This window comes from Heterobasidion irregulare (genome assembly GCF_000320585.1).
Source record: "Heterobasidion irregulare TC 32-1 unplaced genomic scaffold scaffold_03, whole genome shotgun sequence".
Classification (NCBI taxonomy): Eukaryota; Fungi; Basidiomycota; class Agaricomycetes; order Russulales; family Bondarzewiaceae; genus Heterobasidion; species Heterobasidion irregulare.
The window spans coordinates 255,118-275,801 of record NW_009258199.1 but is presented as its reverse complement, the minus strand read 5'-3'; the positions used below and the strand labels follow the sequence as shown (position 1 = coordinate 275,801).

At 52.0% G+C, this 20,684-nt stretch overlaps 10 protein-coding genes across 10 annotated transcripts; 4 read left to right on the top strand and 6 right to left on the bottom strand.

Annotated features, from left to right (window-relative positions):
* Positions 1-107: 107 nt before the first annotated feature.
* On the top strand, positions 108-3,069 carry HETIRDRAFT_471885 (uncharacterized protein; the record flags this gene model as incomplete). The annotated part of the gene is made up of 8 exons (XM_009545114.1): positions 108-240; positions 302-436; positions 497-667; positions 722-746; positions 803-1,372; positions 1,427-1,755; positions 1,808-2,906; positions 2,966-3,069. The coding sequence occupies 8 exons, from the start codon at positions 108-110 to the stop codon at positions 3,003-3,005; spliced, it is 2,502 nt and encodes an 833-aa protein (XP_009543409.1). The 3' UTR covers positions 3,006-3,069.
* An 806-nt stretch (positions 3,070-3,875) lies between these two features.
* gor6 (GMC oxidoreductase 6) lies at positions 3,876-6,800 on the top strand (the record flags this gene model as incomplete). Its single annotated transcript, XM_009545113.1, has 17 exons — positions 3,876-3,927; positions 3,977-4,228; positions 4,286-4,389; positions 4,447-4,629; positions 4,694-4,704; positions 4,843-4,962; positions 5,035-5,261; positions 5,331-5,420; positions 5,473-5,521; positions 5,591-5,728; positions 5,797-5,857; positions 5,925-6,013; positions 6,074-6,312; positions 6,373-6,392; positions 6,448-6,538; positions 6,620-6,651; positions 6,720-6,800. 17 exons carry the CDS (start codon positions 3,876-3,878, stop codon positions 6,798-6,800), a joined length of 1,839 nt encoding a protein of 612 aa, XP_009543408.1.
* Positions 6,801-7,813: 1,013 nt separating this feature from the next.
* HETIRDRAFT_312301 (uncharacterized protein) lies at positions 7,814-8,179 on the top strand (the record flags this gene model as incomplete). Its single annotated transcript, XM_009545112.1, has 1 exon — positions 7,814-8,179. A coding segment is annotated over one exon (366 nt), but the record flags the coding sequence as incomplete, so codon positions are not given.
* A 1,416-nt stretch (positions 8,180-9,595) lies between these two features.
* On the bottom strand, positions 9,596-11,948 carry HETIRDRAFT_438756 (serine protease S28). The gene is made up of 12 exons (XM_009545111.1): positions 11,638-11,948; positions 11,533-11,577; positions 11,203-11,469; positions 11,124-11,151; positions 11,010-11,066; positions 10,775-10,959; positions 10,529-10,711; positions 10,453-10,474; positions 10,305-10,391; positions 10,160-10,247; positions 9,975-10,101; positions 9,596-9,912 (listed from the first exon to the last, which is right to left on the bottom strand). Exons 1-12 carry the CDS (start codon positions 11,915-11,917, stop codon positions 9,647-9,649), a joined length of 1,635 nt encoding a protein of 544 aa, XP_009543406.1. The 5' UTR covers positions 11,918-11,948; the 3' UTR covers positions 9,596-9,646.
* A 1,195-nt stretch (positions 11,949-13,143) lies between these two features.
* On the top strand, positions 13,144-14,787 carry HETIRDRAFT_449311 (uncharacterized protein; the record flags this gene model as incomplete). Its single annotated transcript, XM_009545110.1, has 9 exons — positions 13,144-13,482; positions 13,579-13,608; positions 13,673-13,690; positions 13,754-13,818; positions 13,894-14,112; positions 14,188-14,272; positions 14,336-14,557; positions 14,625-14,683; positions 14,739-14,787. 9 exons carry the CDS (start codon positions 13,144-13,146, stop codon positions 14,785-14,787), a joined length of 1,086 nt encoding a protein of 361 aa, XP_009543405.1.
* Positions 14,782-15,152, bottom strand: HETIRDRAFT_415401 (uncharacterized protein; the record flags this gene model as incomplete). Its single annotated transcript, XM_009545109.1, has 2 exons — positions 14,782-14,801; positions 14,954-15,152. The coding sequence occupies 2 exons, from the start codon at positions 15,150-15,152 to the stop codon at positions 14,782-14,784; spliced, it is 219 nt and encodes a 72-aa protein (XP_009543404.1).
* A 220-nt stretch (positions 15,153-15,372) lies between these two features.
* On the bottom strand, positions 15,373-16,213 carry HETIRDRAFT_242658 (uncharacterized protein; the record flags this gene model as incomplete). Its single annotated transcript, XM_009545108.1, has 5 exons — positions 15,373-15,438; positions 15,492-15,588; positions 15,662-15,816; positions 15,910-16,022; positions 16,102-16,213. Coding segments are annotated over 5 exons (543 nt in total), but the record flags the coding sequence as incomplete, so codon positions are not given.
* Positions 16,214-17,033: 820 nt separating this feature from the next.
* Positions 17,034-17,834, bottom strand: HETIRDRAFT_311767 (uncharacterized protein; the record flags this gene model as incomplete). The annotated part of the gene is made up of 1 exon (XM_009545107.1): positions 17,034-17,834. One exon carries the CDS (start codon positions 17,832-17,834, stop codon positions 17,034-17,036), a length of 801 nt encoding a protein of 266 aa, XP_009543402.1.
* A 731-nt stretch (positions 17,835-18,565) lies between these two features.
* Positions 18,566-19,505, bottom strand: HETIRDRAFT_415399 (uncharacterized protein; the record flags this gene model as incomplete). Its single annotated transcript, XM_009545106.1, has 4 exons — positions 18,566-19,031; positions 19,092-19,116; positions 19,171-19,344; positions 19,403-19,505. 4 exons carry the CDS (start codon positions 19,503-19,505, stop codon positions 18,566-18,568), a joined length of 768 nt encoding a protein of 255 aa, XP_009543401.1.
* Positions 19,506-19,647: 142 nt separating this feature from the next.
* Positions 19,648-19,941, bottom strand: HETIRDRAFT_312322 (uncharacterized protein; the record flags this gene model as incomplete). Its single annotated transcript, XM_009545105.1, has 1 exon — positions 19,648-19,941. The coding sequence occupies one exon, from the start codon at positions 19,939-19,941 to the stop codon at positions 19,648-19,650; it is 294 nt and encodes a 97-aa protein (XP_009543400.1).
* Between the last annotated feature and the right edge of the window lie 743 nt (positions 19,942-20,684).

Genomic DNA, 20,684 nt, shown 5'->3' with positions numbered 1-20,684 from the left:
CGGATCATCATAGATATATGTCATCATCATTGTATTCATCACAGGCTTTCAAGAATGAAGGTCTCCCCGACGAGTCTATTCGAGCTTTGACAGAATCCCTGCGCGAAATGTTGTATGTAGCCAATGAATGCCTTGATCTACCCATCACTGGAGGCGCGGAGGATCTGGTTGAGACGATTGGACACATATCGCTGCAGGTCGCATCTCTCATTGACGAGTATATCAAACTTCCCTTTGCTGGTAAGCCAAGCATGATGTTCACGCCTTGTTTGATCTCATAATAACGACAAATGCTTTAAAGTCCATAGTTTGCGCGATACATTGTCCAACAATATGAAGGAGCGTGGGGGATTGCTTCAAACGCGCTGCAGGAATATCACGGAGAAACTTGGAAGGCGGATGAACATCGATGTCAACCTAATCAATGGCCTTCATGGTACGACTGCGTCACTTTGGTTCTCAAATTGGGTATACTCAGATTCTGGATCAAAATCAGCGTTGCGACTCGAAGGGACTCTAGCCTGGCTGAATGCACCCGATCCCTCCAAAAACTATAACAATGCGCGGCAGAGACATGCAGATGGCACGTGTACCTGGTTCCTTACCGGCAAGGAGTTTTCGGAATGGAAGAAGAGCGCGAGATCACTGCTGTGGGTACATGGAATCCGTGAGTACGCTACAAGCCTTACGATTGAATTAACGGACTGAAGCACAATTCTAGCGGGATGTGGGAAAACCATATTGTGGTGAGTTTCGCTTCCTTCTCCTTGTGTTTGTATGGATCAATGAATTGTGTACACAGCTCCTCCGCCATCGAAGATGTTTCGAAGCATTGTGTTAACAATCCGTTATCCGCGGTGGCATATTATTTCTTCGGCCCCGAAGATGCACAAGATGATCTGCGGCGCTACAGCGATCTACTTCGCTGCCTTATCAAACAGCTTCTTCTCCAATGCAACATAATTCCTCATGGCCTAGAGCAGACAGTCGGTAGTGCGCAGCCATCCGAAAAATCTCTCCTGGAGGCCTTGGAGCTCCTTCTTGTCCAATTCAAAGACGTATATGTGGTCCTTGATTCTCTGGACGAATGCACAGAGAGAGAAAGTGTTCTGGCCTGGCTACAGCGCATTTTGCGCTGGGAAGCATTCGAACACAAGATACATATTCTGGTCTCGAGTCGGGATGAGTTGGGTATCCGACGATCCCTCGAATTGCTTCACGTCGTACAAGCGTGTATACAAGGCAAGTCGGTCGACGATGATATCCGGACCTACATCGATCGCACACTACAAACCGACCGTCACATGCAGAGATGGAATGACACGACAAAGGAGGAAATTCGAAAGCATGTCTTGGAGATTTCAAAAGGAATGTACGGTGACGTTTCGCCGCCGTTTTATCGTTCACATCCTTACGACCTCGATAGGTTTCGATTGGCCGCATTACAACTAGAGGAACTACGAAGTTGCCACGATATCGATGAACTGAAGCTGCGACTAGGCCAACTGCCGCGCAAACTATACGAGACATACGACCACATTCTATCGAAGCTCGATCCAGTGCATCGTCAAACAGCCTTGAGAGTTTTACAGTGGCTGGCCCTTTCCGCACGTCCGCCACGGCTCATTGAATTGCCCGAATATGTCGCTGTCGATTTCGAAGCGAAGCCGTACCCTCGATCTTGTGAAGATATGAGGTACAATTTGGAAGATATTTTGGTCATCTGCTCGAATCTCATTATAGTCACTGTTGAAGGTGGGATCAGATGTGCCACATGAAAATTCTGCTTCGCTCATAAACTTTGCAGGGAATGTCCAGCTGGTTCACCCCTCCGTCAAGGATTATATCCTTACTTCGACCTCCTTACAAAACTTTGGATTCACCACGAACGAAAAATCATCTCACTCGTTGATCGCTCAGACGTGTCTCGCCTATCTTCTCCAGTTCGAGACCACAGGAATTCTGACTGAAGATACGCTTGATAATTTCCCACTTGCACAATACGCTGCCAATTATTGGGTTTCCCATGCTCATGCTGGAACCGGTGATGGTCGCACCGATCCCTTGAACACTTTGACCTACACGCTCTTTACTGGAAACGATGCCCCGTTCGTTGCCTGGGTTCGGCTCAACGACCTTGATCGTCCTGGATCTAAACGTGATATGAAAAGGGTGCCGATTGGGTCCCGCCTTTACTATGCGTGCTTGGCTGGGCTACAGGACTTATCATCAGCTCTGTTGGACGCAGGGGAAGATCCAAATGCGAAGGGATTTGACGACTGCATCGTGTTGCAGGTAGCGGCACGGAGCGGTCAATCTCGGGCTGTGCAGCATCTGCTCGAGAAAGGTGCTGTGATAAACGCACCGTTCGGAGGACAGCATGGCAGCGCACTTCGGGCAGCATCGTCCGAAGGATTTGGAGACATAGTTCGATTGCTTCTTGAGAAGGGTGCAGAAGTGAATGCCGAAAGCGAAAGATACGGCACGGCACTGCAGGCGGCGGCATTGGAAGGACATGGAGAGATTGTGAAGCTTCTGTTAGAGAACGGAGCAGAGGTGAACATGCCGCAGGAGCCGTGCGGCAGTGCACTGCAGGCGGCAGCATCCAGAGGTCATGAGTCAATCGTTCAACTGTTGCTCGTAAAGGGTGCGGAGGTCAACAAGCAAAGCCAAGAATATGGTGACGCACTGCAAGCTGCATCGACGGGCGGCCACGAACACATTGTACGGCTACTGCTCGAGAATGGCGCAGACGTCGATGCCAGAGGAATGGGTCCATATCAAAGTGCGCTCCAGGCAGCATCCAAGGGGAATAATCAAGCGATCGTGGAGCTGCTATTAGAGAAAGGCGCGGATCCCGTGGACGATAATGCCGAGGGTACTCACCGATCCGCGTTTCCGACTCTGTAGATCATGCGATCAGTGTCAGTGAGCTGCTTAACTGACGTTTCATGATGTTGTGTAGGACTATGATGATCTGTAACCAAGTGTTCCTTGTCGAATGATAACGCTGTGAACAGGAGCAGGACGCACCCTTGGACTTTCAATTCAACACTCCATTTGGAACTTAAGACTCACAAGCGTGCTTCCGAGAGAACTAATCATGAGACTTATGCCCTGACATGCACGCTGATTAGTATGTGCTAGTCTTTTTTCCATCCACCTTCCTCTGTTATCGGTCCGCTATCGCCTGCTTGGCGAGGTCTGAACCGGCGAGCGTGGGAAGAGCAATGGCGATAGCAGTTAATGCGTGGGCAACATAACCCCGTTGACTGTGCGTATAACCGAGGCTCCGTCTATGATATGTCCATTGTCCGTGTCTTCGTCGATGTGTAATAGTGGGGCCAAGTTTGGACCGCGAGCGGGAGTATTGAGACAAATTGCAACCAGACTCCGCCGGAGCTTGCCCAAGGCATATGTAGAGTGACTTGACTTCATCGCTGAGCGTACATCTGAATCATTCTATTGACTCTCCTGACATTGTGTGGCTCATTGAATACCTGACAGTTGGATTGGTCGCACTGGGATCGTTGATCTACAGATAAGGCCTGGAACTTGAACATGCTATCGCCTGCAGAGAAATGAAGTGGGTCTATTGTCACATCCTAGTTACAACCGCACTGGATCTGAGTCTACTAACGTTACAGCTTACCAGCTGATGTCTTTCCTTTCCCCGTAAGAAATATGTATAGTAAGCTCAGGGTCTGGAAGACAAACTCAGATTGTGCGGCCCGGCTCGTACTCTATCTTCCCTGAAGGCGTATAAGAGAGTGCGAGGCCTAGCCAACGAGGATCGAGTACTGCCTTTTGTGTGTTCCTGCGTGCTCTGATTTATACACGTCTTCCCCCCTCTACTGAACCGACCGCTTTTCATCATGATCTCGATGCCTCAGATAGATACGGAGTACGACATCATCATCGCAGGCGGTAACTCGTCTCCTTTCACCCATCAACCTTTTTACCATTATTTGTCTAGGCGGTACCGCGGGCTGCCTTCTTGCCGGTCGCCTCGCCGCCGCATCTCCTACTCTCACCATCCTGGTTCTTGAAGCGGGCCCGTCGACCCTTGAAATCCTCGCGCACATACAACCAGCGCGGGCCCCCTCGCACATTACACCGACGTCGACGACCATGCAATTCCACAAGGCGGAGAAGACGGAGGCTGTGGGTGGACGCGAGCTCGTCGTGTCGTGCGCGCAGTGTTTGGGCGGAGGATCGAGCGTAAACTGTAAGTTGTTTTCTACCTTTCATCAGCTGCAGATATTGAGACAGTGACGCTCGTTAGTCACGGTGTACACGCGCGCAAGTAAGTCGGATTACGACGACTGGAAGAATATACACGGAAACGCGGGATGGGGCTCAGAAGACCTCGTCCCGCTTCTGGAGAAGGTGAGACTACCTACCGCTTATTCTTAAATCTGACACCTCAAACATCCTTGCTTGCAGACTGAGACGTATCAAATTACGCCCGGCGCACTGACCCACGGCTATGAGGGCCCGCTCAAAGTTTCCTACGGTGGAACGTACACTAACGTCGGACGAGAATTCCTCGAGACCGCAGCGATGTACGATCGAGAACGGACTGTCGGTGAAGATCCTAACGACCTGATGACGGTGAATCAATATTGTGTATGTGATTCTTGTCGGCACAGTCGGCCTCAAGCGATGCTGACTTGACGACATGTCTGGATAGCGATGGCAGAAGTATGGTTCATATCTCTTATCTACTTATCACAATTTCCTTCTTCCTTCTTCCTTCGTTTCTTGCTCTATCTTTTTCAAAAGCAGCGCATCAGCTGGCCTGAGTAGAGTGGGTCACTGACGGTTCCCCCCCGTCCGTAGGTGGATCGACAACACAACCGGAAGGCGGTCTGACGTTCCACACCACTTTATCTATAACCAGGCCCACAACGAGCGCTTGCACGTCGTCACGAGCGTGTATATTCACCGCGTCCGCATCGAGTATGTGCCTATCCATCTTCATTAACATTTCCTGTCATTGACTTACGATTTCTTATAATCGGGCATGCGTAGAGGCACTCGCGCCACAGGGATCGAGTATCGGTGGAACAAGCGCTTTTTGTCACGCGCGGACGACGAGGTGCACTTTGTACGCGCTCGCCGTCTCGTCGTGGTATCAGCAGGCACCTTTGGGTCTCCCGGGATCTTGGAGCGTTCTGGGGTCGGTGCGGCAGAGGTGCTAAGGAAGAACAGTGTTCCAGAGATTGTGGACCTCCCTGGGGTAGGTGAAGCATATCAGGGTGAGTCAGCCCGTGTTCTTTACTTTGCTGAAAGGACAGTGAATACATTAAATGTGAATTGTATGGTAGATCACCCTTCTCTTTTCGTGCCCTATGTTGCAGCACCTGAAGCAGAGACGATTGATGCTATCATACGAAACGACCCAGACGAGATAGAGCGTGCGTGCTTTCACTTTAAATAATTGCCACTACATCGACACGATCCGCCCAGTCACGTCGAATCAATGGCTCAAGGATGGTCAAGGCCTCATGGCACACTGGTGCGTCTGTGGGCTTCCTACACTATTGTCAGGCCAGATAGCAGGAATTTACCTTCTTTGTTAACGCAGTGGTATTGATGCGGGAGTCAAGATTCGGCCCTCTGCTCACGAGCTCGAGTCGTGGGGCCCAGAGTTCAAAGAGCGCTGGGAGAGTCACTTCGCATCTGCGCCGGATAGACCAGTGTTCTTGTTGGCCTCATTGTCCATGTGCGCACCTAAATTATTTCCATCATTTCCTGGCTCATCAGGATGTTGATTTACCTGGCGATGAACAGGTTTGTGGGCGATCTGTCCACGGCGGAGAAGCAGAAGTATTACACCCTAGCCTATTATGTGGTGCGCAAGGGTCATCATTCTCTCGGTGAGACCCAAATACATGTATAGACTAAAGTGCATGTGTTAGGGTCATCCCCTCGCGCGTGGCCATGTCCACATCACATCCGGTACAGACGCAGACGCACCGATCGACTTTAAGCACGGATATCTCGAGGAGTGAGCACGCATCCCATGCGATAATTTCTTCACCTTCACTTCCCTCCCCGTCACGCACAGCATGGTGGACGTGCGCCCTCTCATGTGGGCCTACAAGTTCTCGCGCGAGCTAGCACGCCGCATGCCGCTCTTTCGCGGGGAATACGCGCCGCTGCATCCCAAGTTCCCCGAGGGGAGCGCTGCGCAGGTCTGTGTCAAGCGCGATGGGATCGAGGCGGGCCCGGTGCCGATCAATGCGCCGGATTTGGTGTACGGAGAAGAAGACGATCAGGCGATCGAGAAATTCATAAGAGAGTCCGGTAAGCGGTGTTCCGCTCTTGCAGTCGGTATGAGATTTGACGGCAATTTGTTGTCGGTAGTGACTACTGCTTGGCATGCCGTAAGTGTGGACACATGTGTTGGTGAAAGTATGATTGTAATGATCGATGGTGCAGCTCGGCACCTGTGCGATGAAGCCTCGCGACGCGGGTGGTGTTGTCGACTCTAGACTGAATGTATATGGCGTAGAGGGCCTCAAAATTGCGGGTAAGCTATTCTCTTCTCCCGCCTGCGGCTGCATAGACTCCCATCCCTGTGTTGATTTATTTCCTCTGTTCGTCAACTTAGACTTGTCAATATGTCCCGGGAATGTCTCTGCGGTGAGAACTGTCTATCCACATGAGTTATTGCGGAGAATCTGACTTTGGGGCTGCTCGCCCGTTTATAGAACACGTACTCGACGGCGCTCGTGGTGGGGGAGAAGGCTGCAGTGATCATTGCTGAAGAGCTCGGAATTACGGGGGTGTGACACAGCCATTGCACCGTGGGTCGCACGGAAAGTTAGAAAGAGTTTTCCCGTTATGATTGGGTTCCAGTGAAATACGATCATAGATATGAGTCGCAAACGTCTATTCACACCCGCAATTGAGATGATGATCGTATATTCCTAACAATTTCTGTTCAACCAAAGGTTATTTACCCTGTCTACTCTTAATCCTCCTCCTATGCCTGACATTCAAAGAGCCCGTGTCCTTTTCCGTAGGAACCGCGATCGCTTCCCAGCACCAGACACTGCCACCACCGTATTCGAAATTGAGTACTGCGTCGACCACACAAGCACTAATCCAGACCAGGCCTCTGAGCACAATCAGGCTCAGTACGCACGCTTGCATCCATGCGCGTACCCCGCCTCCCATTAGATCATTTATCTGTTCTATGAATAGCAGAACACGACCCAGGACCCCGTTCACGGTAGTCTGTTCGTCGACTCTGAGAAACACGTTGCCAGATGACCCAGATGGGAGACGCCGAGGTTCGGCCTGGTGCGCGCGAATCGCAAGGAGTACGGAGAAGAGTGTGAGTGTGAAAAGGACGAACGGCGCGATTGCGAAAAATAGGGAGTGCTGCGTCAAAGTAGAGGACCGAAGTGCATGAAGAACGGGGCTCCAGATGGAGTGAGGGGTGTGGTCGTAGATATTATCAGAGCCAGCGCTCGAGCTAGACATTCTGTGAGAAATCATAGGCTGAGAGCGTCGTGAGTGAATTTGAGGTGGAGAGGGCGAATGTGCCATGAGCTAGTATTCCGTCCAACTTGAAGTCGGAAAGCTTCAAGAGGTCGTTGGTATGTGACAGTATGTGACTCGCTGCGTGAAGACATAACTTACCTTGCAGTTCGTCGTTCACGTTCACACTTCAATCACTACAACTACTTTTGCTTTGCAGTCTGGGATCCGCCTGGATCCAATCTATGCACATGTGAGGCGCTTGTTATTTGACAATTTGGAAACCGCTAACGACCAAGGAAGTGCCTCATCCTCTAGAATGGTACATTTAGCTTCCGTTCAGAGCACTCTTGCGGATCTCGTCCTCAGTCCACCCCATCGCGATCCTACCATCATAGCACTTCAAGCATACAACGAGGCGCTGCCCATCTTTCGATTTCCGAATGAGATTTTGCAGATCATCTTTGGCATCTGTCACGATGGATGGGAAAGTCCACTGCTGAGGCTCCCGTCATGGCTTAGTATCACATACGTCTGTAGTCGATGGCGTGCCGTTGCACTTGGCTATTCTCGCCTATGGTCCACAATCTCTCTCAGTACTCCCGAGTGGGTGCAACTCTGCATCGCAAGATCTCCTTCGAAATGTTGCCTAGACATCACACTGACCATCAAAGATAATTTGGTCTGTCAGGAAATGGTTACTTCACAGATCGGACGTATTCGCGTCTTGGAATTGACTGGGGATATCTTCGACCTCTCAGCCTTCTTCAAACTCCTTATTGGCCCAGCCCCCGTCTTGAGGAAGATAGCTGTCACGACAACCTTCGACACTCGTCCTAACGTTGTCATCCCTCCGCTCCTTCTCAAGAACGCCCCGAGTCTTGTCGAGTTGATATTAGATGGCTCAGTCCGGGTACACGATGGGTTGACTTCGTTACGACACCTTCGAGCCAATGACTATCAAGACTTTATTACGGTGCTTGATACCTTGCGAAAGTGCCCACATCTACGCTCTGCGGACATACAAAAGGTATCAGCCCCGCTCGGTTCGTGGGATGGCACAATCGCTCCAGCGAATGTACCTGATCTTCAGGTTCTTCGTGTAGGCTTCAGGGCAAGCCGGTATGACAGCAACAGTTGGGACGTCTCTCACTTCCTCTCCATCCTCCATACGCCTTCGCTAGCATGCTTGCATCTTTTGGTCGATATAACTGTGGTGGAAACTGTAGCCAACTTGGCTCGCATAACAGCTGGTATGTCAAAGCCTTTACAGCAGTCAAATAAATTACCACGCTCGAATCACAGCATAGCCTTGTATTATGATTCTCAGTCCAGTTGTCAGTCCGGGACGACTACAGAGATATTGCAGTACCTAGCATGGCCAGAACCCAAAAGACGAGCGAATCTACCGCTGCCTCTTGTCCCGAGCTCTATCGATCCCCCCCTTAGTTTCTCTTACCAATGGCTCCATAAGGAACTGACCTTCGACGACCTATTGAATACCATGACATCCACGATGTGCATGTGGCATTCCCCCGTGGATGTGCAGACTTTGACTCTGCATATCGTTCATCCAGTTTCGAAATCAACCTGGTTGTCCATATTTCAGCGATTCACTCATGTGGAAGACATCGTAATCATTGGTTGCAGCAGTTTAATCACCTTCATCGAGGCTGCTACCCCCTCCAGTCGCGCGGACTCCTCGGCCGAATTGATGTTTCCACGCCTGAGGACGCTCGTTATGAGAATTAGCAACGCCGCATCAAAGGCCAAGTTGTTGATCCCCACGCTCCTGACTTTTCTCGAGAAGCGAAGATTAGCGAACATGCCGTTGGAGCAATTGGACTTTGACAATGAGTACTCCCTCTGGCTCAACCGCCAGTTCTATGGCAAAGTGAATGTGACTTGGAAGGGGGAGACGATACTATAAAGCGAGGACAGGTTTAACTCTCTCTTTAGCGATTATACTTACACATTTGCCTCTGCGGGTAGTCTCAGAACACATTAAAGGGCACTATATAATTTATGAGTGTGTATCCATCTCTTTAGCTACCGCGGTAAAATCGGCAACATGCAAATGAATATTGCATTCACACAATGCAATTAGATATCCATATATTTATGCAAGTACTTGTTGAGGTACGTAACATGTCTACTCTTCTCTCTTAATAGCGTAGCTTCGTTTGTACACAGTCCCGTCCAGCTCCCGCTTGGAGCTGGTCGGCGTCCAGTCCGCCAACCATGTCTTCATGCTAGCCAACGCCTGGGTGTGTACTTCCAGAATCGTATCGTCCACCCGCGCGTTTCGGGTGAGAAGGTCAGAGCAGTGGAAGCCATCGCTCACTGCGACGACCTGGCTCGAGGTGCTCTGAACGTTCACGCCATCGGCAGAGAGCGTTGCCTCACGCCAAGGATCGCCTATAGTAAACAAGAAAAGGTCAGAACGAAATCATCCTTCGCAATTTGTGCTAGACACCCACGCTGGCCGTTGGCAAAGAAGAGGCGGTCGACTGTGACATTCCATCCATGGTATGCCGCATTTGTTTTCTCGACGTCGATGGTGGGCGTGGAGCTCCATGCAGCAGGGAACTGTTCCTGGCATTGCCGCTAAGACCAGGGCGAATGTGAGTGTCAAATCCCAAAGCAGAGTGCACCAAGGACTTACTGCCTCAGTTGCCACCGTGTTCAGGCGAGAAACGAGGGTAGGCTTATCGGTTGGCGCTCCAACTTGCAAGAACCCGACCTCATTGCATCTATAAATCCAGGGCGCCGTTAAGATAAAACACGTGGCCTTGCTTCTCAGGACTTACACTATCCAAGACCACGATCGCTGAGAATTGTCGACATCGATACTGGTCCAGAACGTCTGGTTGGACAAATACGTGCTCAGACAATCTCTGTCAAGGCCATTTTGTCAGTCTACCGAAATTTTCAGGACATCCGGTTGGAAAGGCTTACTCTGCGTCCACCGTTCCACAAACTATGATCGTCGATCAGCACCACGTTGAAGAGATCCACCTAGCGAACGACTTACGCTTGGGAAGGTAAGTGTTTTTGAAGTATGATCCCCAAGCGCTGACAGCATGGTCAGCGCCCCAGCCGCTCTCGGGCGCACTGACGCCGTCTTTGACTTCCAGAGCGTCACAGAATCTGAAGAACTTGGTGTTGGGGCCTGAAGAAGGATCCAGGTCCTGCCAGTCCCACAGGTTGTTGCGTACTGCAAATTTGACAAATGAAGATAAACCGTCTAGACGAAGCGAACAAAATAAATGAGGCGTACATGCTCCGGTGACATCGTCGAGGTGTGTGACGTTCGCCATGCCGTATGCGTCCTTGAGGGCATCAATTTCGGATTGCGTCCCGTTTTCGAAGACATCATCAAAGTGCGCAATCACTGCCTCAACGTCGGCCGAGCAGTTCTTTGGCATGGATTGGCGGATTGGCTCAAAGTATCCCCAGAAGTCGCTACAAAGAGATGTGAGCTTAGTCGATTAACAAAAGGGAAACCGACGTACACAATGTTCTGCACGGTTGCGGAAGATGCGTATCCAGCCCAGAAGAGGCCAGGTTTACTGTTGAAAATGAGTCATTTTGTTCAAGAAAAGGGAACAAAGTGAACGCCGACTTACTTGACCATGGTGAAACTCGTCAGCGCGCCTGCAATCGAACATCAGGTCATTGGCCATAAATTTGAATAAAACGGCTCACCGCTATAGCTTCCGCCGATCAAGATCCAGGGCGCTTGACCAGGGGCAACAGCATCTCCACCGGGCATAGGCAGCTTAACGTTCTTCGCGAAGTACTCGAGGTCGTCGATCCCTTGTTGGATTGTGTGGTATTTGAAACTCGCGACGGACAGGTTGTTGTACGGGTTTGAGAGTCCATAGAAGCGATGTTCAATGACGATCGCCGCACCATGTTCCTGCTGAGCTATTTTACCGTTGATAGTCAGGTTCGTGAGGTACCCATCGAACCCTGTTCAAGACAAAAAGTACATGTGAGTGACGACCCAGCGATGTTCTGCTGAAATTGGCTTGCCTTCGGCGTTCTGTTCCCCTGGCGTCAACAAAATGATCGGTCCACCTGAAATGTGGCCCACGTCAGCGGGGTTCTCCCGAAATTCGTCTTTGAAAAACAACTCACCAGACTCATAATATTCCCATGTATGCCAGTACCGTTGCTGAAACGTGCCCAGGCTTGGATCGTTATGATCAATAAGCTGGTCAAAGAAGTACGTCGTGTTGTATGGCGGAATTGTCGCAGCTGACGACGCGTGTTGGACACCTTGGGCTGGCGCGGCAATGCGAGGAATGCCTGGCCTAGGAGGTGCATTTCCGTGGAGACGCCCATCTGGAAGTCTGCCGAGAGCGAGTCCAGAGGAAGAGAGCAGAGGAAGAACGACAGCAAGCAGACGCATCATCATCGTGCGGGACCCGGTCTGATCAGCTCAAAGCAGAGGGGGATGAGGAGTGGTGGTTTTTACTTCGCCCTCTTTTATGTGCTTTTCGACTGTCGATGTACCCGCGCCGCTTGCCGCCGATGAGCTGCTGTCGGGGAAACCAATGTTCAATTCGAATTTCGGGATATGGACCATGCTGTCCGCTTTTCTCCTGAACGGGTGATATAATACAGTATTCATCTTGAACACGGCGTGTCTGGAAACTTCGGAGCGCCAGTAGTTTGACAAACATCACAGAGGATTCGATGCAGGGACAAAGGAAGTAACGAGGTAGAGCACGCTTCTGCGGGAAGGTGTTCTTGAGGTACTTGCCTCCGCAAGGCATTCGTGACGAAAGTGAACGCCTACGTAAACCAAGTTTGAAGCTGGTAACTTGACTGAGATAAACAATTGGCATGGAGATAAGTCCATGAGTCGACGTTCCTGAGGCTAGGGGATCCTAGGAAATCCCGCTCCACCGCATCAAACCGTCACATTTCAAAACCGGCCTCAGGACTCAATGACAATGCCGAGCATGGTGAAAGTGTATGCTGGTAGATGCTGGTGTATGACCCCCAGAAGAAGACAACTAGGTCCAAGAAGCATAGTGGAACAAAAGTAAGATCACAGGTCTCTCTACCAAAGGCACCGCCGATTTCCGCTGAGCTTCGTGAGCATTCGATCCTTGACTGATGCTCAAAGTTTTCTCGAATCATTGATGAACGAAGGCCGTCGTTCGGAAATGAAGAGAAGAGGCGGGCGCGTAAATGAATCTGCTCAAAAACTGTGAAAGGAACATATCAAGACCGTTGTTACCTCGAAAGCATAACAGCTTTGAAGTGCAAATGCAACAATATCGAGACGATGCAGGCTTGAATAGTAAGAGATGACCGAGAGGATATATGCATTTGCATCCGTCGCAAAATGTGCTTAGGTGTGGAAGTTGAAGCCACTCGAAGTGTACGCAGGGATTTCAAAAGCCTTCAGGGCGTCGATGATGGCGGAAGAGAAGAGAGGACGCATCGCCGAGCGACGGAAGTGTGACGGAGCGGAGAAGCCCAGATATCTTTGAGGTTAGGGTTCCTATCTGCTCGATTTTTTTCGTAATTCGCATTTCGCAACCCATTCCCCAGTTCTCCTCGAGTCAGAGTCCTCTCTTGACTCCGAGCCCACCACACCCCTTCCAACAACAACACCACGAAGAAAAAAGCATGTCTTCTGATCCAGCACACGCCGCAGCGCCCAAAGGCCTCCTGCTCAAAGCCGACACCATTGCGGCGCCGTTCCAAGCAGAGGTGCAGCACGCGCTCGCCGCGCGCCCCCGCGCGCCGAAGCTCGTCGGCATCCTCGCGACGTCGTCCGCGCCGAGCCGTAGCTACGCCGAGTTCACGCGCAGGCAGTGCGCGGCGCTCGGGTTCGAGTTCGTGCTGCGCGAGGTCGGCGCGGCGTGTGCGCCCGCGGAAGAGGGCGGGGAGCGGGGCGGGGAGGGCGAGGGCGTCGAGGATGCGATCATTGAGGCGAACGCGGACGAGAGCGTGGATGGGATCATGGTACGCCAGCCTCTTCTCTGCAATTGTGCGCCGCGATCTCACCTCTTATACCATTTTTTTTCTGTGTCTGGACGAATGGGCCGTTGCGCGATGCAGGTGTATTATCCGATTTTTGGCGCACAGCAGGTTTGTAGCGTTCGGCGGGCCGTCGTCGCAATTTGACACCTCGAGCTGAATTTTGCGTCTCAAGGACCATTACCTGCAGCAGGTGCGCCTCTGACCGCAGTTCCTCTATCCACCTTAGCCTACAACCCTACCACCCCTCTCTCAGGTTGTCTCGCCCTTCAAGGATGTTGAGGGTCTCAACTTCAAGTTCCACTATAACTTATATCATAAGTGAGTGCGCATACAGCTGCATACACGCAGGGTTTTTCTTTTTCTGCGATGTTTATTGGGCGTGTGTTATCGCAGCATAAGATACCTCGACCCGAACTCGCTCCTGTCGAGTGCACCGTTGACGAACGTGCCGTCCGCTAAAACCGAAGACGTACCGCCGGAGGGGACCGTCAAGTCCATTCTCCCCTGCACGCCGCTCGGCATCGTGAAATGCCTCGAAAACATCGGCGTGTACAACCGCATCCTGCCATATGGTGACCGCGCATATGGGAAGACCGTCACAGTCATCAACCGGTACGCCCGATCCCCATTTGAAAGCAACAAACCACAGCCAAATAAATAATGTCCTCCTCTCGATGACTTTCACAGATCGGAGGTCGTTGGAAGACCGCTCGCCGCGCTGCTCGCGAACGACGGCGCACGCGTCTTTTCTGTCGACATCGACTCCATCCAGGTACGCCTCCCTCCCGTTTACCTTGTGTTTCCACGACGATTGATGTCGGTGATGGTCGAAAAGGAATACACGAAACGCCCGCCCTCGTCGACGCGGCGGTACCACCCGCACCACGTCGTGCACCCAAGCACGCTCACGCTCGAGGCGTGCCTCGCCCAGTCGGACGTCGTCGTCTCCGCCGTCCCGAGCGCAGCCTACAAGGTGCGCACCGCGTGGCTCAAGGACGGCTGCGTCTGCGTGAACGTCGCTGCAGACAAGAACTTCGAGGCGGACGTCCGCGAAAAGGTGCCCCCTTTTCCTACCCTCTCGGCTCGCTCTGCGCACCGGGGCTGACAAAACGCGCGTTTTATAGGCGTCGTTGTACGTCCCTGCGGTGGGCAAGGTTACGATCTTGATGCTGTTAAGAAACTTGTGAGTGCCGATGACATATCGCGGGCTCTTGACAGTTATCTGATTCGGTGTCTAGGTTGCGTCTGCAGGAATACCAGGACCTCCTCGTGAAATCGCCTTCATAACCTAGCGACGTCACCTGGAACACAAACAAAAATGACATGTAATAGGCTTCGCATCGCGTCCTGATATGCAGGAGCCTGGCTTGGCCTTACTCACAATGTGAAAGCCACGAAGTAGAACGTGTAAGACTGAAAAAAGGGATAGTGTATGGGCGGTTGTGTTACATACTGCTAGATCTAGTCGCGGGCAGAAGGAAGGCAGGCAGGCGCAGTATTGTCACTCTGGCAAATATAGATGAACGGAGATGCAAGATACAGCAGCGCTGTGCGATTAGGGGTCCGTGAATGAGTATACTAGTGATTGCATGATTGTGTTCCGCCACCCTCCGCCAAACTAACTCTCGATCCTCTACTTCTCGCCACACCATATCCTCAGAATAAGCAAGAACAGTCCACGTCTCTATAGTGCTCGCGAGCGCTGTCACAGCCTCTGTCCTGATCGGAGCCCGGCACGGCAGAGCGAGAAGCCCGATGCCCGAGGGATGGGGGGGCAGGTCACCGGAACTCCGCCTCTGTTACGGTGATGGAGGGCGTGGAGGTGTTGACGAGGCCCTCGGGCGGGGTGTTCATGCCTGACGGCGGAAAGCCAGGCGTGACGGGCGTAGCCATGCCGGATTGGTCTTCGGTCATGAAGCGGACGCGCTGCCGGTGGGCCTGCGCGAGCGGTATTTAAACCCTGAGAGAGGAAGGAAAGAAGATGGACGTACGAAGGGAAGCTTCGGGATCAGGGCGAGTATGAGCGCGGAGAGATTGATGGCGAAGAGCCACGGGTCGTAGTTTGTGTAGTGCGTGGACATGAGGAACCTGCCCCAGGAATTCGAGCAGGGCGCGTCAGAAGGACTGGGGATAGAAGCAGGGCTCAGGAGAGGGGACTCACAAAGCCACAGGGACGAAGAAGAGCCACTTTTTGGACGGCGTATTTTGTGCGCCCTCGTCGATCTGCTCCCAGAGCGTGAGGTCGTCGTACGCACCGCCGTGCATCTCGTTCTGGAACGGGATGCCCGTCACCCAGTGGAACATGAGATACGATAACTGCGTCGCGCGATCCGAAATGGCCAAAACCGCGTGATTAAAGTCATAGACGGTTAGTGTGAACGAAGGTGGCACAGCTCAGCGGGGGCGTACAGCAAGGTAACAGAGGTTGACCGTCGTCCAGCTAATTTCCTGCGTCATGCCGGGGATAATGTCGATGACGACCTTCCCGGTCGCGATGAGGACGACATGTATAAGCCAGGCGCCTGCACGAAACCGCCAAAGGTGAGCTCGTCTGCCCTCCCTCGACCCGGCTGTCGAACCAGCGCACGACGAGCGACTCACCCTTGCGGTTGACCCATTCGGCGTTGATGTTCGCGTACGCGCCCTGGTCGAGGACTTCCTCCGTCGAGCTGTCGACCTTCTCGACCTTGAGTAGGCTCCCGCTGCGGGCGCGCCGGTGAGGGCCGTCGCCTGACGTGGAGGTCTGGATGGAGAGGGCGGGGATCTTGAGGGTGGGCGGGGAGAGGCCGCTCATTTGGGCGTCGGTGTCGTCGGTGTGCACGCGAGGGCGGTACGGTGGGGACGAGGGAGCGAGGACGAGGAGGAGAGCGAGCAAGGCGGCTGCGGGAGGACTCTCGACCGTTGTCGTCTTGTGACAATGCCAGCCCGTTACGCCGAGCCGCGCTCTTGGCTCCGTGCGGTCGGGATACTCCGTGCTCCTCCTGTGTCTCTCCGAGACGACTCCTTCCTCTGCTCTCCATCCAGGGAATACATCCTACTCGCAGTACCCCTCAGCTTTACGTCTCTTCGCCGAATATCACTTCAGGATGTAGGCATATGAGGAACATCGCGAACCTCACTGCTGAGCAAATCTCCATGAGCATCCTCTCGTAAGTCTTTCTGACCTGCTCTCACTTGGCTATTTCTATGCCGCGACGCGTCATTTGCACCGCCATGGTTCTTCGCCACGCCTAGGACGCTCGAACAAAATCCGTTGGGGTCGGTAATGACGCGCAAGTAATCATGATAAGGCCTCAGTCAGTCCGACTTTCAAGTACCCATAAGGAACCAAAAGGCTGTTGCTCCAAGGGCATATTATATATACTTGAGGCGCTAGCACAGGGCAACACATTGACACTCAATCCCGTTCAAACAGGCATGAATCGAAGCTGCTGTCTATCTGCGGGTTCCACACGCTCGAATGTGTGTGATCTATCCTTATATCCTCGTGTACTTACAATATTGAGTCCTTACTAGAAGAAGACGATCTCAGGTTAGATGATCAATGCACGAAGAAAGCATACACGTACTGTCTTCAAGCTTAAAGGCCAACCTTTTCGTCTGCTGCTTTGTGGTTGCGAAACTTCTGCATCCCCTATCAACACCATCGAGTCCATGTCTGCGAGCTGAGCGATGCACTCTCCCGAATGCGCCTCGGACGGCATTGTATATAGTCTGGCGCCCGCGTCCCACAATACCTTCATGACCTCTTTGCTGGACACGCGCATCTGACAAGAACCTCCGATGCGATAAGTAGGAGTCAGTGCTGCCCACAGCGCACTCTTGTGCGCTACTCCTCGTGCGTTGACATCAGCGCCTCGGTCCAACGGCAGTCGCACAACGGCCTCATGACCACGCTCAGATGCTGCCTGTAATGCATTTCCACAAGGACCTTCTTTTGCGTTGACTTCAGCACCTCGGTTCAGCAGCAGTCGCGCGACGGTTTCGTGGCCGCCTCGAGATGCCGCCTGCAGTGCGTTTCCATACATTCTTCCTTGTGCATTGACCTCCGCACCGCGATCCAGAAGCAGTCGCACGGCGGCTTCGTTACCATTTCGACACGCCCCCTGCAATGTATATCCCCTTGGTTTATTGATTTCTGCACCTCGATCTAGCGGCTTTCGTACGAGGGGCACATAGCTGCGAGCAGAAGCCATGCCCAGTGCATCTCCAAGGACTCCTCCTGGTGCACTGACGCCTGCACCTCGGTCTAAGAGCAGCTGCAGGACGGCTTTGCGGCCACCAAATATAGCCCTTTGGAGTGCAGCTAGGGCCACATCTTTGTCTCCTTTCATCCGTGTCTCATCCAGCACGTCTGTCGAAGCGCGTCAGATATACAAGGCATGTCGTGGCAATTGACCTATTGGCTGACTCGGCATCGACACTGTATTCCGATGCCTCGCCTGAACAGATTCTAGTGGAGGTAAGGTATTCTTTAACCGAGAAATGCGATAATCGGACAAATCGTGCTGCGAGTGTTTCATGAGGGAAATCAGGGCACCGCTTATCAGATCGCAAAAGGCTGACGTCCTCCGGACTAGGTGACAGAGAGACAAGGCTGCCACATATTGTGAGCACATCCGAAGGATCGCGCATGCGGTTCCTAGAGTCGTAATGAGCCGTCCCATCAGGATCTATGGCCACAGTGACAACCCCGGCGAGTTCGCCGAGCAGCATCGGTCTTTCCGAGAAACAGAGGAATTGCAGGATTCGATGGATCTTTTCTTGATGATCATCGGGAATGTTTCGCAGTATGGGCTCATACGTCACGTCAAAGGTCTTCGTAGAGATCCCAAGGCTGTCTCGAGGTCCTTTTTTGTAACGCAGTTACGCAAGCTGGCCAATTGACAACGCACCCACTGAAACCTTCACGATCAACCCCCGTCAGTGTTCGCATCATCCGGACCCGTATTTTGACTTACATTCCGTCTGCACGTGTGGCGAGAGTTTCTTTTATCAACACCCTCTCCGTAGGTCCCCATTTCTTAAGGCGGGAGTCGCTTTCGAGAACATTGTCGAGGTAGACCTAGATATCGTCCTTGATACTAGAATGTGCATCGTGGAGATCGACAGTGAATGTATATAAAGAATCCACTGCCTCCATAATCTCCTGTTCAGGTCTACTCGAAGCCAAAATATGAAGGTTCTTGAGATTCCAAATCTTGACTTCGGCCAAGAATTTGAGAACTTCTCCTAGCTCTGAGCTGATGCACTCGTCTAATGCGTCAATGACAATGTAAGTCTGGCTGTAGGAGCCGATGGTCTTCTTCAAGGTACCAAGTAGCTCATCCACTGTCGGTTGCTGTGAGCCGTCATTGGTCCGTTTGTAGAGGTCTCTCAAAGGGCCAGGGCATCGGTTGCAGAGTTGGAAGATGAGCGAATGCAACATGTTTCGATAGATCAGCTTTTCGGAATCGTTGAAGTTGAAGTAGAAACACGCTAACGCAACAGAGGAATCAACTCGACGCTTCAGAGTCTCGATGACTGTAGAGCTGCCATACAATGAATTCGTGAGCATCATCTATAGTGTCTCGCTCACAAGAGAGCCTCACCAAATGATCGTTTTGCCATTGCCAGCTACATAGATGTATATCATTGGAAGCCATTGTAAGTGGGAGCTTTTGGACGCACGTATACCACGAATCCACAGAAACGAACCCGGCGCCTTCATCCAGTCCACGAATTCCTGTCCGTGTATAAACCAGTCGCCGGTTCCTACCTGTCGTGCTCCTATAGCCGTGTTGAAGTTCGTGGTCGGATCAGGTGGTTTAAGCCATGAACGGATCCTCCTTCGAATTCCGTCGTCTGGATTATTGAATGAATTTGAGTCACACAGGATAATTGCGCCACACGCTACTCGCACCTTCTAATGCTGGCACATTATGAGAAGTTTTAGTTGTCGTCGCTAAAATGACAGCAGCGACCATGGGAATCTCTTGGTTGGACACAATCCGCAGTTTCGCCATCGCATCCGGCAACTCTGTATTCTTCCCGAAGAGGGTCTTCCCGTATTGCACTAAAAAGGATCGTGAACCATGACTTTGAATGAGCCGTGCGTGATCTCACTAAGACAACTTTGCTTCATCCACTTTGTGGCTACTCCAAGCACTACGAGCAGCTGCGGGAGGACGCGGTGCTCACCGTCGCAAGACTGTCTCCTATCGCATCTGCGGATATGTCCACCGATTCCAGAACTGACAGAATCGCATTTCGGGCTCTGTGTCCCCTCTTCAGATACTCCTTGAATAAGTTCAGCTCCTTGTCGAGGATTCTAAAAAGAGCATCGGGGGAATCTGCCTCAAGCCCGCGTTCAAGATAGTCGCGCTTGGTGTCCTGATTGTATCTCGTGATCGCCGCTGTCCAGATCTCCTGAAATTGCTCCTTAGGACTTGAATATGCCATGCTGAACAATCCGGAGAGGATGGTATAACAACGTGTACGGAGCAGACCGTAGGACAAGAGCCACGAGGAGTGACTTCGGAAGCCTGGTGATCAGTAAGATCCCAGGATACTTCACAGCTCCAGTGATATTCCCAAACCGGAACCCGAGCGCCCTCAATTTCTTCTTGGTTCGAGACGCCGAAGCATCCCAAACGTTCGCATTGTAGAAAAGAGCACAACCTACGGACAGCTATGGAGATATGATCTGTCCTTAATTAAAAACGACAAACAAACTGAAAAGAAAGTATTGTCTGTCTTGCCTAGTGCTGACATTTTTTATTATTTCATTCATCTCCTCAACGGAATGAGAAGTCTAGTCTCGAAGCCAAGCAATGCATGGCGTTTGCATGTTGGCTCAAGGCCCGTATGCGATAGCACGTGCCTTGTTGTCGGGCCGACGGCTCAACGAATAGTCGCCCCCACCTCCGACGACCCACGCTGTCGACTATCCATTCAGTCTTCCAGAGTCTTCCCCTCGAGCTCATTCAACAAGCTTCCGGCCGCTCCTGATTGCCTCCATGTTTGCTATGGACTCTGATGATAGCGCATCGTTGCCCTGATAGGCGCGTGTGTTGAACGTTGATTTCGGCGCGCCCGCATGGCGAATAACGTCGGGCCATGACTTTGTATACAGTCGAATCACGAGTTCATCTTCTATCACAGTCAACACATGCGAAGATATCCGTCTCACGACAAGATTGCGG

Coding starts and splice junctions, on each gene's coding strand:
- HETIRDRAFT_438756 (XM_009545111.1), bottom strand. CDS start 11,917: ATGATGATGCGTCTGCTTGCTGTCGTTCTTCCTCTGCTCTCTTCCTCT. Junction 11,470..11,532: donor AGGGGAACAGAACGCCGAAG/GCAAGCCAATTT, acceptor TGTCTTGAACAG/GGTTCGATGGGTACCTCACG. Junction 10,248..10,304: donor CGATCGTGGTCTTGGATAGT/GTAAGTCCTGAG, acceptor CTGGATTTATAG/ATGCAATGAGGTCGGGTTCT.